The 18801-nt window shown below is 38.3% G+C and overlaps 3 protein-coding genes across 3 annotated transcripts in view; 1 reads left to right on the top strand and 2 right to left on the bottom strand.

Annotated features, from left to right (window-relative positions):
- LOC110054340 (tRNA (32-2'-O)-methyltransferase regulator THADA-like) overlaps window positions 1–18801 on the top strand; it is a 653734-nt gene that overhangs the window by 9621 nt on the left and 625312 nt on the right. The window contains exon 2 of the mRNA XM_089292979.1: window positions 9999–10096. Coding sequence (XP_089149105.1) covers window positions 9999–10096 — 98 coding nt within the window. The remainder of the gene's footprint in view (window positions 1–9998; window positions 10097–18801) is intronic.
- LOC149110999 (uncharacterized) lies at window positions 487–3311 on the bottom strand. The gene has a single exon (XM_089292985.1). It carries the CDS (start codon window positions 1490–1492, stop codon window positions 821–823), a length of 672 nt encoding a protein of 223 aa, XP_089149111.1. The 5' UTR covers window positions 1493–3311; the 3' UTR covers window positions 487–820.
- On the bottom strand, window positions 4976–18196 carry LOC110054343 (uncharacterized). The gene is made up of 5 exons (XM_020760729.2): window positions 17437–18196; window positions 16927–17018; window positions 16714–16770; window positions 16185–16412; window positions 4976–5820 (listed from the first exon to the last, which is right to left on the bottom strand). Exons 1-5 carry the CDS (start codon window positions 17961–17963, stop codon window positions 5501–5503), a joined length of 1224 nt encoding a protein of 407 aa, XP_020616388.2. The 5' UTR covers window positions 17964–18196; the 3' UTR covers window positions 4976–5500.

Genomic DNA, 18801 nt, shown 5'->3' with positions numbered 1-18801 from the left:
GTCACTAAGCACAAGGCTGAAAATTTTGATCAGGATACAACAAGGAATATTCCTCAACAATCAGGCAGTAGAACATTGTGGAGAAAAAAGCTTATCAAGAAAACAGGTTTTGTAGTGTATCTCTCCTTCCAAAAAACTTGTGCATGGTACAGTGGCAGGATATAAATCACTTCTTTTTGTATAGTGTAGAAAGTTGTCCAACAGTGGTGTTGGTTAACATTATTCACAAAAAGCCTCATGCAGTAATACATCGGGTGCCCTAGATTAACCACCAAGAGTTGTTTACACATTTAATTCATCCCAAACTTTTGTCCATACTGTTTTCATGGGTGTATTCTCATCTTGGCTGTTTTGGAAATTCATTCCTAATAAAATTTATAAATTTGCACTTTCAAATGGCGGTTTGTGTGTGAAATTAGCTAGTTTAATGTATCCATGCTATTAGTTGAGTGGCAAATTGCCAGAATATTACATGTAGTTTCAAACAAAACCCTCAGGCAGGGGTGCCTGGAAGAACAAGATGAACTTTATTTAAAGAAGTTAAACAGAAAGAAAGTTGCAACCTTAAGTTAATATTTTTTGTGCAAATCTAAACAAATCATTGGATATTTTCTTTCCTTACAAAATTTTGATGAATTAAAAAGTCTTAAATAATAGTTATTATTAGCCTGCTCGAGCAATTGTGTCCAACCCTGATTGTTGTGCACTTGTATTGTTGAATTCATCAGGTGTCTTTTGGTGGGTTATTTAACAAAAGTCTGCAATGTTGCATTATAACTGTATATACAACTTCCCCTCATATTCCAGCAACTAAATGCTGTCATTGTATTTGTAGTCTTTTTTTGTTCTGGGGCCACCTACCCATCTTTGAAACAGCAATTGATGGAAAGAACCTAAAATCATTGATGGGTGGAACATACTGATAAAAAACATTTTTAACAGTGACCAGTTGAACTTCATTAGTCCACAGTGCAGTTGTCACTTTGGGCACTTTTGGACCAGGAATATATCCAATGGGCTTCCACAGCTCTTCTGACCCTGACTGACCTAATTTCACCTGAACAACAATCGCATTCTCATCATGTCTGTTTGTTGGTTTGAAGTGTAAACGAACAGACACTGTTTCCTTCTTCATCAGTGCCTCTTTCCATTGTCTTAAGTGACTCTGAAATGATGAATGATAGTTGCTTCCTTTCAGATTCATTGTTTCAGTGAAAAGCTCAACATTTCCAACATCAGTGTCGTCACTATCTCCAGAACTAAGTTCCTGTTCTTCACTCTCAGATACGTCTTCCTCACCATTTGACTTGCTGCCCAAGTCTAAATTTTGGGAGACTGTTTCAGTTTCATCTTGTGAAGAAACAGTGATATCCCCCAGGTGTGGAAACTTGGTGCAATTACAATTAACTTTACCAAACACGAGTCTTGGCATAATCACCAAGCCATCTGCTGGGTTTTCCTCTGGATGCACTGCATAAGCTGCGGCTGTCATGCCACTTGCATGATCAAACTCCCACACAACAGCAATTTTGGCCTCTTCGCCATCCTCTGTCTCTTCAGGGGCAACCTTGATGTGTGAAGAAAATCATAAATCAAGATGAGGAATACAGGTAACCTTTCGTGATATACGCTTCGGAACAAGAAATGTACATAATCTTTCAAAGTTATCGGTATGTAGAGCTGGAAACAGAGAGGCTGCAGTTTTGTAAAAACTGGTTGAATACGAAACGACAAGTAAACAAAATGACCAGCTTCTGCACTGTAAAGGAAATGTTCGAACGAAATGATCTATTCAAAGGCCGTGAGCACTTTCCTTTAAATGGTTTGGCCATGGTTATCAATAATTAAATAAGTTTACTTATATTAAATGCAGCACTTGACTTGACTTCTTTACAGCATGGTGATTTCACTCCAGCAAACTTTCCAAGCACAGCATCACAGTCAGGAAAGACAACTAATCGTCGTTCCGACAAGTCCATCATGAAGCAGACGTGTCTGTATAAGCACTTCAGCTTTAATATCGGAAAACTGTCAACTGATAGTTCGAATCTGTCATTTTGGTCAAGACAGTGCACCTAGATAAAACGATTCTGACAGAAAATTTTGATGTCACACAGCCTTTTCACTACAGCATCCATCTTTAAACTGAAGGATCATGTGATCTAACGATTTCAATAATATACTTCAAATGCAATGCATCATGGGATATATACAAATCCCCCCTTGTTTGGGGGTCCCCTATACTTTTTTCGTGACGCGTGAATGGGCGTTTTTTTCTTTGTGTGAAGCGTGAATGAGGATTTTTTTTTTTCCGTGATTCATGAATCTATATTTTTCCGTCCTTGGGAAACTGGTTTTCGATTTTTTCGTGATCCGTGAAAAATGCATTTACTTTCGTGTGATTTGTGAACCATCGACTTTTGTGGGAATAATTTTTCACATTTTTGGAGATTTTAGTGTCATAAAAGCTCGTAAACTACACCAAACTGGATGTAAAAAGTGTGATGGCCTGCCTTTCTCGACATCTCTCGACGCGCGTGAGGATGAAGGACTGAGAACTAACCACAGCAACAGTGAACCAGGAGGGCCTAGAATCTAGTCTGTCACGCTGTGTCACACACGCGGGGTATCACGCCATTTCGATCGAGAAAAGGCAGAAAATGGAGGGTTCTTCGCAAAAGGTGAGTTAATCTCTCAGTATCCACACTCTATTCAGCCTTAACTGATGTCTGCTCAACCATCGCTTCGATGTCATAACTGAAATATGTCAACAAAGTGTTAATATGTCTTTTGGATTCTTTCTTTTGTCTTCATGAAGGTAGCATTTGCATATTTTATTCATATTGTCATCTTTATTGCTTGGTGACCTTGTGCATGACCTAGCTGCAGTCTGCATTGTCAACCTTTATAGTTAAATGACCATAAGGTTTCCATAGTTTAATTTTACAGTTACATTACAATCAAAACGTTTTGTTGCCGTAAAAAATGTCTGCCTTAGTCTTGGTATCGATAAAACATGTGTCTGTGACTTTTTATTTGAGAGCCCACTTAAATACGGCTCAATACGGACACCCCGATAATACGGACACTTTGGCATGTCCCCTTGGTGTCTGTCTTAACGGGGTTCCACTGTACATGCATAATACCCTAATCCACAAGAGATCTAGACTTGCTGACAATGAGAGAGTCTGAAATTATCAAAATATGGCCATGTGCAGCTATATCTACTGTGGTACATTTCAGTATTGCCAGATACATTTTTGTAATGATTGTATTTGTATGTTTTGCGAAACGGGAATAGAATTTGCATTTTCGCGTGAAACGTGATTGCTTACTTTTTTCTGTGAATGTGAAGCTGTTTTTCGAATTTTTTGTGATGCATGAAAAGGCCAATTTTGCGTGAAACTGTTTTCAGAAGAGGTATAGGGGACCCTCTTGTTCGCTGTCAAATTTTGAGAGAAAAGATGACCTGCTGTCACGCAGTCGAAAAACTGCTGACCGCTGATTGCTCGCTTTGCATCGTTTTTTGCTCTCAGACCTTGTTTCAAGTCTTGTTTTAGTGCACAGATAAATGCTAAAAGCTTACTAAGTTGTTACGTCTGGTTTGAGAACACGTACCAAAAAAGTACTTCAGTCGCAGTATTACTTTGACAACTTTATTACCTCTGTTATGATTTGATTTTAGCTGGCTAAGTGTAGACGGAACACCCCTCCCCCTCTAAAATAAGCATCCTGCTTATGTGAAATAGAACAAAAGGCTACATAAGAGACTAATAGCTATTATTCTGGAATATTTGGCCAAGTTCAGTGAACCAAATGCAGTCTCCAAATATTTGCACAATACCTTTTCCACTTGAAAATACAGTTTGATAGTGTTACTTGTAGTGTCAACATAATGAGCAACAATTTCAAAAACATCTATAGTTAATACAAACTTGAAATTATTGTAATTGGTGAGTGATTATTGTGCGGTCTTTGACAATTGGTTAGTATATGTTGCGTACAGGATGACTTATACAATACTATGCCTCATTTTGATTTGAGACCTTTAAACTGTTTTACACTGTTCTGAAAATTACTGTATTCTTAGCAAATAAAATGCGATGTTAGTTTCAATTTCAAGCAATCATGAAATAAACTGTACTTGAATATTAAGTACAACTGATAACGAACACTTTGTACTACCTACCATGGGGTGGAATTAGTTTAACTGAGGGCCTATATATATATGGAGAAAAGTTGACCCTGGTAGGAGAATTACCCCTTGCTGTCCTTGCCTGGCCATCACCGGAGCCATCCTCTCCGAGTGTTTACATGAAAAGGCACCTCTCATACTCAAGATCTGCAGGAGGAAGAGATCTTTCCAGTGATACCCAAATCAGAGTGATTGTGCTAATTGAGCTTGAAATATGTAGAAAAACGCTTGGAAATTTGAGTGAAAAACTCGGGGGAAAATTTCCTTCTTCATCCCTTGGCTACTCCATGGTACGAATTTGTCGTTTCGATGATACTTTCTTGGGAATTCTGGAACTAAAAGCAAGCCCAGTAGAAGGCCAAAGTGAGGAAAAGCAAAAGTGAAAAAATAAAAGAATTAATACAAACTAGTGAGACAATCTCCGATAGTGCAGAGTGTACTTCAGTGCTGTCATTAAGCGGAGTCATCTGCTGTCTGGATCTTCACACCCTTAATGAACTTGTTGGTTTTTGGGTGAATTGTATCAACAACAAGCAAGTTCAGCCGCAAAATTAAGGCCCATCAAGCATACTCAGACATAAGGGGTGTGTGGGTTATGGGCCTTAATGACAGCTCAGTAATGTACAGCAGTTAATCCAGTCATTTACATAGGTGACGTGTGGTCCCCTAGACAGCTTAGGCCTTGCCCTCAACAAATGTGGGTGGATACTGTAGAAACCTTGATTAATAGTCATTATTTTCAGTGTGTACACTCAACAGAGAAAAAAAATTTGACATCACTTACGTGTATTTCAACTCAAACTTGTATTTTTTACTCCAATGCTTTAATGGATAACAGCAAACTTTTACAACACCTGTGATAGATAATTACCACGCTTTCATGGAGAACTATGTAAACTAGCTTAAGACTATTCCAGTGTTCCTCACAGGCCACGCTATTGGCAGTCTCTGCCAAGTGAAGTACTACTTGCTGTTTACAAATGACACAGACCACTATGCCCAGTAACAGTTCTTGGACTGTGGACCACATCACAAAATTCTCACATAAATCAGTATGGCTGAGTAGTTTAGGCAGACCCAAGTTCAACTCCCTTGTAAAGTTTGTAAATAGCCATCTGTATTGCCTTATGTCAGTTGTTGTTGTTGTTGTTGTTTTTCATTTGTTATATTCAGAGTACCATTTGTGGTCATTCTTGCTTTGAGACAAAGCAGATGATTGCAAGTTGTGATCTTTTTCCACATGACTTATCCAGCATATTTAAAGTGACTTCCATAACGTTCTGGAATCCCTCTTTAGAGGAAATTTTACACCACACTCATTGATTTCCAAAAGCTGTCTGTAGTAGCATATTTAGAGTAACATCCATTGTTGTTGGAAATAAGCTGAGCTTGTGCATACCATGACAAGTTGGGTGTGGAGCATACATGAATGTAACATACATATAGAAGCTTTAATGTGCATTTATACTGTTCTTCATAGTATCTTGAATAAGAAGAAGGTAAAGTACAGTGAAGAGTTGTATCCACAGTGCTTTCAGTGTCTTGGCAATACACGAAGAGTCCACTGAGATTATTGGCTAAATGGGAATCATAAACATTCCAAGATAATTCACTCAAACAGCAGTCTGCAAAATAATGTATAAAAAAATAATCAGAACATTACTTCTAGTTTACATTGGGAAAATATACTTTGCTGCTCTAATATGTACCTTAAATTAAATTCAACTAATTGCCCCCCCCCCCCACCCCCTCTCAAAAAATAAAATATGACTAAATTACATTCAACTCTGTTGGCCTGCAGGCTGGCATCAGGTAGTGATAAGTCACTACCTCGCCACAGCACACATTGACCTCACTCATGGTGAGAGTGAGGTCACTTTCCCTTTTTACTCATCTCCACTGAGAAACAACCCATTTTAATTGATACATCATAATTTTCTACCTCTAAAACCTTTACTTTTCTTATGTATATTTTTAAATTACGTGGGTATACCTGTGACCAGTGCTATTGAAAATCAAACCAACTGTAATATGAAGATAACAGACTTACATGTACAAGTGCTCAAGCTAAACCAACAAAGCAAATGTCATAGCCAACAATGTAATCATTCCTTATCTTCACAAAATAACCAATGATAGAAAACAATAGGTCTAGTTGGTTATGTTTAGGCAAACGAAAATGGGCTTATGGTCACTATAATATGACTCTAATGTATCAGAACTTTGAACTTGGTGTGGAATATTAGTGTATATGTGGTCTATTCGAGTTTTATAATCTGTTGTGTACTATTTTATCAGCTGAGTGTATCCTTTTTGCTCGATCATATATTCCAGAAGAGCTTTCTGTTGAGAGGTGACTTCCATAAAATTGACATTAAAGTCTCCGAAAATTATGACTGGAGTCTGTGGTTCACTAAGAATAGTCCGATGTAAGTGTTCTAAAAGCTTCAATTAGTTTAGAAAATACAACTTTTGATTTCGAGCGATATATCCCAGCAACATGTATATTGTTGCAACCAGGTAGATTGCAATCAGCAACAGTCATTTCTGTGTTGTTGTAGTTCCATCTAAAGGGGTCACAGGTGCACTCAAATCATTTCTGATATACACAGCTGTTCCATATGTTGTTTGAGTAGTATTCTGTGGATCATAATCATTTCTGTAGAGGCGAAAATTAGCCATGTCATATGTTTCATTAATGTTTCTTGAACATAAATCTCTCTCAACTAATATATTTACATGTGCTGCTTGTAGACTATAATCACTTGCTACATCTTCAATATACAGATGCAAGGATCTTACATTTTGGAACAAAAATTTCAAGTTGCTTTTGTTACTTGATGTTTCATAAAGAAAGGGAATGCATGGTTTTAGAGATGCTTCTGACCTTAGTCGAAACATTTCAGCTTCCACTTTCTTGCTAACTGCTATCTTTTTCTCGTTTAAATTGAAGATATGCAATCCTGAAATATTCTGAAGTCTGCTTAGACCAACATAATGCATATGTTCTCTTGCTGAAGCTGGTAAATCAACAGCTGCTTCCTCAAGTGTGTCACCTTGACAATGATGTATTGTTTTGGCTGCAGCTGGTCGTAAAGGGGATTGTCTACGAAGAACTTGAACTTGATTTCTTTTGTACAATCTAAATTGTCTTGTGATTTCCAAGATCGGTGTCCAGGTGCTCTGTATACATCTATGTCCATTATACAAATGTGCATACTCTCTTCGCCAATGACGACCGATGTTAGGATCCTGAAATATTACCCATATAATACTTGGTCTAGTAGAGCCAACTACTCTGTAGTCAATTTTTTTAACTGTACATTCTGCTCTATTGGTCATACCATCAAGGACAGAGACAATTGTTGTTAGGTCATATTTTGCTGCAACATGAACAGAACAAACAGAAAATAATCCCATGGTTTTGGTTGGATCATGTGGGATTTTTTGTTTCATTCTTTCTTTTAGTTCATCAGACAGATCTCTTATTATAATGTCAACTGCACAAATGATTACTTTCTGGTTTTTGGAGTTGTTGAATATTTTAACATTGTGACCATCTACTGCTTGGTTAGTACTAAACAAGTGTGTGATGTTTAGGGGATAATCATTTTCACCTGGCTTTACTTTTAAAATCCTTCCTTTTAGGACCTCAATATCTTGTTGTGTGTTTTCCTTCTCTTAGGTGATTTAAAAGCTCTGCAAATTCTCTGTCATCCTTCTGTCTCATAATTTCTGACAATTCATACATCTTAAAATGTTCTTGCCAAATATTTGTGGCTAATGCACTATAGGCATCCTTTGAATTCTCAAAGATCCATTTGTCAAAAACTGGCTTTAACTGAAACAGGTCACCAACAGTTATCAAATTTACTCCTCCAAAGGGTTTTGGTGTACCCATGATCTGCTGTAAGCGTAAGTTCAAGAACATGAATGTGCCACTGCCTACCATACTGATCTTGTCTATGAAAATAACCTCAAATTTCCTCAGGTCTAGGTTTCCTGAAGGTCTAGGTGAAATTTGCAATTGATGTGGATAGGATGATCTTTATTGCAGGAGCACAACAGCAAAGTAATCAAACCATCAGAGAAATGTTCTGGCTGGCCAGACTACCTTAGTGGCATGGTGCAAGTGGCAAATGAGAGATTTGAGTTCCCGCTTGCGACATCAATGATGCTGAAGCCACGAGAGGATCAGCTCTTTGGGTGCTAGCAGTTTGTCTTTGGGCAGATGAGCCAGTTGCTGAATAATTAATGAGTCCTGCTCGATTCCTAAGACAGTGAGGGAAGTCGAGGGACCCACACACTTGTTAGGGTGCAGAGGTAGCCATAATCTCTTGGAAACTGCAAGTGCAGTATTTAAGTTGTGTGTGCATTGAACAGACTGCAGAGAACCAGCTGTGTAAAAATTGTTTAAATAGTGCCACAGGTCTGAAACATGATGCTGGTTCAGTAGGATCCATTCAACCATGTCAACTACGGAATTAAAGATAAACAGGGCCGATCGAAGACCAAAGGGTGGGATAAGATCAACTTAAAATTGCAGGTGCCATTTCATATTGTGAAGGGAATGGTCATCAGGATGGATGCCAATGTTCTGGTAAGCAGCCTTAACATCAAACTTAGCCATCGAGGCCCCACACCCATAGCGAGAGACCATGTGGATCAACCCATCAAGTGGAATATACTGGAGAGTAAAGTCCTATGGGGTCAATGTCATCATTCACACTGGATCCCCCAGGAGAGGACAGGTCAATGATCAAGTGCCACTTTCCTGGTTGTCCTTTCTGAATTACCCCAAAGCTGCTGATGTGCAAACGGAGAATTGGGGGAGAAGGGAATGGGCCCCGCACCCCTGTCAAGCAAGACCTCATTGTCTAGATACTGGCCAACAGCGTTAGCATGCAAAAGGGCAGATGGCTTGTTCTTTTTGGCTGTCTTGAGTGGATGGGTGGAATGGAAGCCCAGTTTGAAGCCATGTTGGAGACCCTGAAGGACATAGAACACCTGCTGATTAGGATGACTGGCCAATTCCTGCATGAATTCCTCGACATCCACAGTTATGGAAGGAAGCACTGAACCGGCTGCAAGGAAGGAGCAAGAACATGCACAAGGAGTAGTGGGCCAAAAAACGGGAAAAGGGATTAGGGTGGTGGCAAATAACCTATCAACTGAAAGGCTTAAGAGTCAAAGGCTGATGACAGATGATTTAGGACTATGAGCCTCCAGAAGGTTTGGAAAACTCAGCTGAAGCACCTGGCATGCAAATTGCCAGTGGAGATGGCGAGCGAGCAGCTAGCGTGAGCAAAACGGCAAGCAACTGAACCTTTGCGAAAGACTGCAAGAAAGCAGCTGTTAGCAAAGGTCACAAGGAGTCCCTGTTTAAGGGCCGGGACCACCCTAAGCCACGTGAGACGAAAAAACCGCTGAGCAGCATTGACTTGAGGTTAACTTTGCCTAAATTACATTTAGCCCCATTATATTGTAACTGTCCCTTGAGCTTTGAGTACATCACTTCTTGGTCTCCCAAACACAAATAAAAATTTATTTGGTCTTCTCTGAAACAATTTTTTCATGGTGTATTTATTTTCAAGCCACTGAGCTTTACAATCTTCAAAAAGAAATGGGAGGGAATGTTGTAAGGGTACTACAGTGTATACTTGCCATAGCTGTACCTGTAGACAATCAATGCTATGACAGTCTTATAATATCTTTCCAAGAGAATAACCTTGCTACTTTCCATTGGAAACGATCCATCTATAACTCTGATGACTGTTTTCCTGCTTTGTGAATATTTTATTAGGGTTATGTGAGTCAGCAGATTGTGATGAAGTGCCAATAGTATTGTCCCATTGTCTGGAGGAGGCTGACAGTCTGAAGCAATGTGCCTTGCTTAAAAAGGTTAGTTTATTGGACATTATAATTTATGACCCATAGCTGAATGATTACTTTCGTTGATTCTCTATCATCAGTTGCAGTTGATATAGTCATGGTTACACATTGGACATTTGAATGGAAGTTATGTCATTTACTCAGTGCAAATCTGTTAGCTAATCTTAAGATATTTAGATTACTTCATATAAAGTGCAACATGGATTTTTATCCATGTGTTGCAAAACTTTGGGGTTCACTCTTTTGTTTTTCAAAGTTTTGTATCTGGTGAAGAAAAATCTGTAGAAAGCACTTTCTGTGCTGTAATTTGTTTATTATATATCTGTCTGTATTCACAAAAACATAGCCATGGAATTTGACTTGTCACTGAGTCTGATAATCTTGATACAATACTGTTGTACTAGAGCTATAACGGGCAACAAAAGTAGAGACACTTTTAGAAAATGGTGTTTTTTGGATATTTAACCTCTTATTCTATTTTATCTACTTCTAGAGTTAATTCTCTGATATCCTGGGCCCCCAATTCAATGTTGTGTAGGTGCTGTGGTCTGTGCAGTCTAAGAAACAGAAAAATCAACATTGTGTGAGGGGGGATGGGGGGACTCAAAAGACACTCGAAAATTAAACATCATTGGACATCATTTTTCTGTCACACTTACATGTTTGAAGCATTCTGTTAACAGCATTCTGTTCAGCAGACAAAATTACACGAGACCACCTGTTTTATCATGCTTTTGAACTTCATGTCGTGAGGTCTCAATGTTTCGTTAATGGAAAAGGATTAAAAATAGAAGAAATTTATTAACCTCTCTATATAAATGGTTTACAATGGGAAATTGTTGGAAATTTGGAGTTAAAGTTGAAAAGCACTTAAAGCATTGTTTGATATCAAATTTTATGTCCTCAGTACAATACCGTTATCAAAATGAGATGCACACGTTACTGTGAAGTCATTATGTGGTCACCTGCAATGGTAAAACGTTTCTTCAGACATAAGAATATTGCCGTAGAACATTACAATTTCTGGTTTCCCATCAAAACATGACAAATGAACAAAGAAAAAGTTGTAGCCATTGTGTCATGGTGAAAATTGTGTTGAATGAAAGTGAGATAGACACTCTTTGAGCGCTTTAGAAGTGAAAAAGTGGTGATAAACACAACCTTGAGGACAAAATATGGGTCAATTTATTTACAGGATAGACCAGGTTTCGTCTTTGTATCAGAATTTTTGTGAGAAAAAAAACACTTGTCACTTTTTCTTTAGTCACAAATCACTCTGGATTTTGTAAAAATATACTTGCTAGAACTTGGAAATCTAATGGAAATCGCCACAGTTTACACAAATAGACTCCAGACAATGGGTGACAAAAGTACATAATAATGATAATGATAATGATGATGATAATGATAATGATAATAATAATAATAATTTACCAATTTATATAGCACATATTTACATATTCTGATCAATAACGCTTTACAATCACCATGAAAATAAAATAATAAAAGTTATAAGTTATAAAAATACTTCTTAAAAAGATAAGTCTTAAGTCGAGATTTGAAACTGTCAAGTGATGTTGCTTGACAAAGCTCTTCAGGTAGGCCATCCCAGAGTTTTGGAGCTGCTGCTGAAAATGATCTGGCCCCCAATGTTGGAAGCATCTTACCCTTGGGATGGTTCAATAAGAGCTTACCAGTAGACCTAAGATTATATGATGAATTTGATTTTATACTAATGACATCACTAAGATAAGTTGATGCAAGGCCATAAATACAGTTAACAGTCAAAAGTAAAATCTTATAATCAATACGCAAAGAAACCGGCAGTCAGTGCAGCTCATAAAGCGCTGGTGTAACATGTAGTTGGGACACTTTTAGAAAATGGTGCTCATTGATATTTAACCTCTTATTCTATTAATTTTTATTTGCTTCTAGCGTTAATTCTCTAATAGCCCCGGCCCCCCAATCCAATGTTGTGTAGGTGCTGTGGCCTGTGCAGTCTAAGAAATAGAAATCTCAACATTGTTTGAGGGGGAAGAGGCGGGGGGGGGGGGGGGGGGAATGTATACCTTACATTACATTATCGTACTCACTTAAGATCATGCGCTCTGTTACTAATTATATGCTTCTAGATCAGCCCAGCTCATTTACTAAGACTTACAAAGATAGAGGGTTCTCTGTATTTTTCCCAAGACTTTAGACTGATTTACCCTTAGCTTTGCGTGGATTGAATTCGATTGATACTTTTAACAGGGCCCTTAAAGGAGCTCAGTCATGGTTTGCGCATAATTATTGAAAAGTTTAGCCTCAATTTTTCAAATTCTTCGTTTGTAATCCGTGTTAATCTTCTCCATCCTTAGCCATCCTTGTTTCTTTATGGTTTATCATCATGTCATTGGTGTTTTTCTATCTTATTAAACTGTTATTTTCAGGTTTCCTGCCATTTAAAGGTAATTTTGTATGTGGCCAAAATAACTCAAAATACGGTGACTGAGCCCCTTTAAGACCTAGCTTTTTACAGAATTTGTAAATAGTCGCTCTTTGTTTTTTAAGTATGGTCATTTTTAAGTTGGAAAATATCATTTTCCAAGTTGTAGTGATGTGGTGAAGTGATTTCACTCCATCATTCCTTCACTTGGTCACTTCCTGTTAGACATTAGAGACCTTTAGCAATTCGTTTTTTTTGAGCGACGGCAACGGCGGTGTACGAGAGGGTCTGGATCGAGAACGACGTTCCAGCCAAATACAAACCTTTAGCAGCTTCCTTCACGTTGCGGCGGCGCTAGATGGCTGTTGCTGAGCACAGTCTTTCCAGAGAATTTTTTAAGCGTTTAATTAAAAATGAACAAGTTTAAAAATATCCAAGATCTGGTATTGCTATCTCACAATGAGAACACTAAAGAATTTGTTTTACTTCACGATTGTTTTCAGTTGAAAAATCCAGATTTCAGTTACGAGTCGTATTATAAGTTCGACTTAGATGATATGGGCCAAGCTGACTGCAAGGCGGAATTTTGAATAGAGAAGGCTGATCTCCCCCGACTTGCAGATGTATTACAAATTCCTCCTGTGATCAGATGCAGATAAAGGAGCCTATGTGATGGCCTCGAAGGGTTGTGCCTGCTACTGAGGTGGACAAGCTATCCTTGTTGATATAGTGATATAATTCCTCGACTTCCACGTCCAGCATCTGTCCTAAGTTTGATCTCAAATTATACCATGCCTGAAGTAGGATGCCGTTTTCTAAATTTTTTTCTTAGTACGGATGATTTTAGTACTTGTAAGCAAAACAATGGTAGCTTGTTAAACGTTCAAGACAATTGAATTAGACATCAGTTTTTCTTACATTTTTTGCATCATTGGTCCCTTATCTATGCATTTGCTTCACTCTTTCCTGACTGTTAACATCGACATATTCTTATAGTGCAAGAGCACAAAGTTACCTTGGCAGGTGCTTTAGTTCTAACGTATCAACAACATGTACAAGAATCACACGTACGTGTCCATACTTTGTTCTAGTGCACTTAAGTGCTAAGGGAGTCAATAAGATAGCTTGTACACGTCCCACGTACTACGTACTAGTGTACTAAAGTCAACCATTGTGCGATTCAGTTTACATGTTCATGCTCTCTTCCACTGAGTCAAATAACAGATTGAGAGAAGACATTTTCGGAACTGCAGAATTGTGTACTTTTGAACGTTATCATAGAGTAATAGGGTTTAGCCCCCTTCAACGCAATTTTTGGCTGCATCGCGAAATTCAAGTCTCGCAACACCCTATTTTCGCGAAATTAGGCTTGTATTCTTGTACTCTTGAAAAATACCTCGACGATGAAGACAAAGGTATCAAACTTAACAAATTCATCGCACTGTAAGTTCATAATATTTGCTGGACATCATTCACGATTATTTCGGCTTTTCACTGTTAAAACGGGAGGGTGGCATGGTCAGGCATTGGTATAGCCAACACTGGTGGGCTACTAGTTGGAACTTCTAGCGTTTGTCTCCTAAAAGGTCGTCTGTCCGCCAGGGCCCAACATTATTCCTAATGATAATGTACTTTAGGCCTGGTTACATAATGTTTGAATTTACAGTTATGATTGTTTATATAGAATTCATTTGGTGTACTTAGTAGAGTTGTAGTGTTTCCTATTTGGAATCGTGGCGAGTTCCTCTCTCGAAGCAAAGAGAGTACTCTGAGGAACAAGTTTCAGTCAGTGTAAGGTTCAAAACAAAAATTCGTCAATCATCATACCATCGTCAATTACGGCTAGGGAAATATATCTAGTGAACAGACAGGGCTTATTCACATTATGTAAAACGGCAGGCACAACAACAAATCAATTTAAATAAGTTATTACTTTTTCAAAATGCCCAAATGGGCAATGCCCAGATTACTTACTCAATTTATTAGTACGTGTTAGAGACATATCAATAAGGTCCTCACGTTATGGCCATATTACACTACGCTGCCTTCAGTATAATAGATCTGTACAATTATGGAACTCTCTACCTCCTGATATTAGAACCCGCGTGATTATCACAAATTTTTTCAACCCTAGTCAGCCTCTTCCAATTTCGATGATACCGAAATTGTTTGCATGATGAAGCGGAATCTTATTGCATTGTTGTAGGTTGTGTTTTTGGAAGACTGGGTAATTATCTTAAGAAGTTTCACACTGATTTCTACCATTGCGACATGCTCTGCATTAAATACAACAGCGAAACTCACGAAGGGTCCTTTGAGTACATTAAGGCGGGGGTAAACGTGAATTTGAATGAATTTTTAAGAAGTCTTAAGAAGGGATTGAAAAAAACAAAAACAAAAGTTGGTTAGGAACACCACCAGACTGGTTACTGTTCTGTTCTATCTACATGCAATGAACATAATGCAACTTCCAGTTGCCATCAGCAACAAACAGCCTACCAACCTTGGGAAAAAAATTAGGGTGCAGCAAAGTAAAATATACAAGATCTAAGCAGTGATGCAATAAAATAAAGAAGATGCTAATCAATGAAAACAATTTCACCCCTAATCAAAACTATAACAAAATTCTTGAACGTGATTGGCTATCAGCAGCCCGATTTGAACATTAATTGGACAGTGTGCGCGTCATGCTTGTAATTGGACAGTATGCGTCATTTTGCGTGTGCTGTTGAGTAAACTGCCGTGTTTTTCAGCATTCATAACGACGTTTAATCGTTCAGTGCTCAATCGATGGTTTGTTCGTTTCTCGAATTTTGGCATAGTTTTGATTAATTGGTAACAGGACATCATGTCTTCCAATTCAGTTTGTAATCATACTCGTGATAAACAAATCGGACTCCCGCTTCGTGGTCGTCCGATTTTGTTAATCACTCGTATGATTACAGACCGAATTGAACTCCACTCAGTCCTATTACCATTATTAATCAAAACTATAACAAAATTCTCGAATGTGATTGGCTATCAGCAGCCTGATTTGAGCATTAATTGGACAGTGTACGTGTCATGCTTGTAATTGGACAGTACGCATCATTTTGCGCACGCTGTTGCGGTGCACTATGTTGAGTAAACTACTATGTTTTTCAGCATTCATAACGACGTTTAATCGTTCAGTGCTCAATCGATGGTTTGTTTGTTTATCGAATTTTGTAGTAGCTTTGATTAATCGGTAACAGGACATCATGTCGTCCAATTCAGTCTGTAATCATACTTGTGATTAACAAATCACTCGTATGATTACAGACCGAATTGGACTCCAGTCAGTCCTATTACCATTGTTAATCCAAGGAATCTTCTATGTGGGACTTATAATTTAATTATCAGTTGAAACAAAAATCATTATTTACATCTAATACCTCATTCACAGCAAAGCTAAAACACATTTGAAAGTTGTATAGCTAAACATAGTTTAAAATAAATTCTTTATAGAAGTCATTACTTGTAAACTTCAAATTAAGCACAGTGAAAGCACATGATAGGGCTCAGTTGAATCCAATGTAAAAAGGAGTCTTTTTCATCTCCTTTTGGGGATTTTCATTTTGTTAAACCTGGTTTAATTAAACATGTTTTGTTACCGTGAATGGTGCGTAAGTTATATGGTATAAAACAGACCTTTATCTGAGCAAAGTTTAGAGCAAGTGTGAGCATACAACTGCTCAGAACGTCTGCTTTCCACATATTCCATTGCATCCTCTTCACTTCCAGAATAAGGTAATGCACTAGTCTTGTTGAAAGACCACTTTTCTTGTATTCCCAAGTCATTAAGCTCTTCCTCCAGTTCCTTCTTCCAGTAGCTTTTAGCAGCGAACTTAGCTGTCAGTTCACCAGTGATCATCACTCCTAACATTATAAAAAATAAGACACGTTACACACTGATAACAAGCTGATAACCAAGCTTGGCATACATTCTCAACACATGAAATGGAATGTGTCAACATGTATTAGATGGCAGGCCACTAGATTTTTGTGGACAACAGGAAACTTTCTGTAGATAACTCATATTATATAATGGGCCACCAGTCCCTTTGGTGGCCATCTCAGAACTGTTTAACTTTTTACCAATCTTCTCCTCTGAAGTGAATGCCAACAGCCCCATTACAGCCATCCCCCATCCCTCCCCCTGCAAAAGAGAAGACCTTACCGGTAGAAGAACTCTCAGGGTCATCCTTTTCATCATCTTCAGAGTCATCTTTGTCAACTATGTATTATAATAGAAAGGAAACGTCAAAGGCTTGTTTCATGTGTTAAAATTCTGGGAAATGCCACAATCTCACATATGACTGAGTTTGCAAAGTTCTAACAGTGTTCAGGAGCAACAACCCAACAACCAAATAACAATTAAATATTTGCTTACCAGACAGCGTGTTTGAAAACCTGTCAATCTCTTTAAAGTACACTTCATTGTACGACTCTGAAAAGCCACTAAAAGAAACCCAAGAATGCTTGCTGCAATGAAGAAAATCAATGACTATGACAAAGTTTGCATCATGAGCATGTGGGTTTGAAAGACAAATAACTTTTTGTTTAAGTGAGAAAAAAGGACTTGATTAACATTGCAAAAAGGAACTTATGTCTAAGTTATATGCTGATCACTAATCAATTGCAACAAAAATGAAAGCTTGAAAGTGATCAGCACCTATAGCAACCGTGAAGGGTGCTTTGACTGTTGCTATCAAAACTAGTGATGTTACAAAAAAAAAGAACATTGTGAGCAATGACAGGACATAACATTAGATACTATTACTGATGCAGATTGTAAGTAGAGACTCGCCACAATAAATTACAGAAACATTCTGGAAAACTTTAACATCCACTTCAATCAATCAATCCATCCATACATCAAAAATATGGGCTTTTTACCTACCTGAGAGAAGGTATCCACCTGTACAACTCTTGAGTCATGTATGAGGTGTTTGTCATCTGTATCACATGACTTGATATTGAATTTGGATAGAAATGGGCTCCTGTACTATCCGTGAATTGTGTTATCCCATAGCTTGTTTTGCAACCTTTGCACTCAAGAGTGATTTTCGATGCAGGAATAGGGCCTTGAAGGGTGAACAATTTGGCTTTCGAGCGTGGGTTGTGCATCGTGATGCCTTCCCCACAGTTTAGGCAAGATTTTGTCGGAGGTGACAAAAATTTGGTGTAACGGTATCCACCGTTTTCACATAACTTCCAAAGTTTGTCGTGCGGTAGAACCTCGGGACTACAGAGGAATTCCGTACAATACTTTTCAAGGAAACTGACATACAGATGAACATTGGCGAGCGAATCAAGGGAACGAGAGCTACAACAGGCAGTGACAATGTTATGGATTAAAACAGTACGTAAAGGAAAGCCTTCAAATTCCCTGCAATGCATCGTGTACGTACATGGTACATGATTCATGGCCAACTTCAAGACTGACAGTCCATTCAAAGTGAGCTTGGCCGACAATATCGCGAGTGCTTCATCTTCCTTGAGGTTGTCCACTGCGTTGAGGTCAACTCTGCGAAGAAATTCCACATGACTATCTATATCGGCTTCTACCTTTTTTTGGCAGACAAATGAGATCTTATGGCCTCAGGAGAGAATAGATTGGCCTGATGCTTCTTCCGCTTTCGATTCTCCATTTCGTTGATCACTCCAGGAATGCCAAAACAATTCTGTCCCAATCCACCCGTGCACATTCTAGTCCCCAGGGCCCCAAGGTCATCTTATAAGATCCTTCTGCTCGATGGCACAGTAGACAACCCATGTCCAGTCATTTAAATTACGTAATTAAAAGTCGCCTTTTTATCAACGCTTCATAGGTGGCAGTTTAGTAAGCTGGTAATCTACATCTATGTATTTATGATTTTATTAGCTGTTTAATTTTTAGTTATTGTGAACTTTAGGTAACCCTTTAGTGATGGAAGTAGTTCCTTAATACACTAGTACTGGTACTATTCCGATTTTTGGGGCTATATGTTCATCGGTTGTTCATACACTTAGTATGTAATCATGTTAGTACGTGCAGAATCTTTGGTTATGGCGGCACTTAGTACGCTAGTACTGGTACTATTCAGATTTTTGGGGCTATATGTTCATCGGTTGTTCGTACGCTTAGTACGTAATCACGTTAGTACGGGCACAATCTTTGGTTGTGGCTAGTACGCTGGTATTATAGTACGTGCAGAATCTTCGGTTATGGTGGCACTTAGTATGCTAGTACTGGTACTCTACCGAATTTTGCGGCTATATGTTC

This window comes from Orbicella faveolata, unplaced genomic scaffold (genome assembly GCF_042242905.1).
Source record: "Orbicella faveolata isolate gen_17 unplaced genomic scaffold, um_ofav_v1 contig_24, whole genome shotgun sequence".
Taxonomy (NCBI): Eukaryota; Metazoa; Cnidaria; class Anthozoa; order Scleractinia; family Merulinidae; genus Orbicella; species Orbicella faveolata.
Note: the sequence above shows the minus strand (reverse complement) of the source record. Positions and strands in the feature narration are given on the sequence as shown.

Bases quoted from the DNA above. Each gene is read 5' to 3' on its own strand.
- LOC149110999 (XM_089292985.1), bottom strand. From the start codon at position 1,492: ATGACAGCCGCAGCTTATGCAGTGCATCCAGAGGAAAACCCAGCAGAT.
- LOC110054343 (XM_020760729.2), bottom strand. From the start codon at position 17,963: ATGAATCATGTACCATGTACGTACACGATGCATTGCAGGGAATTTGAA. The intron at 17,019-17,436 runs GTAGGTAAAAAG...TCTTCATTGCAG, and splicing joins AGGTGGATACCTTCTCTCAG to CAAGCATTCTTGGGTTTCTT. The intron at 5,821-16,184 runs GTCTGTTTTATA...ATTATTTTGCAG, and splicing joins TAAACTTTGCTCAGATAAAG to ACTGCTGTTTGAGTGAATTA.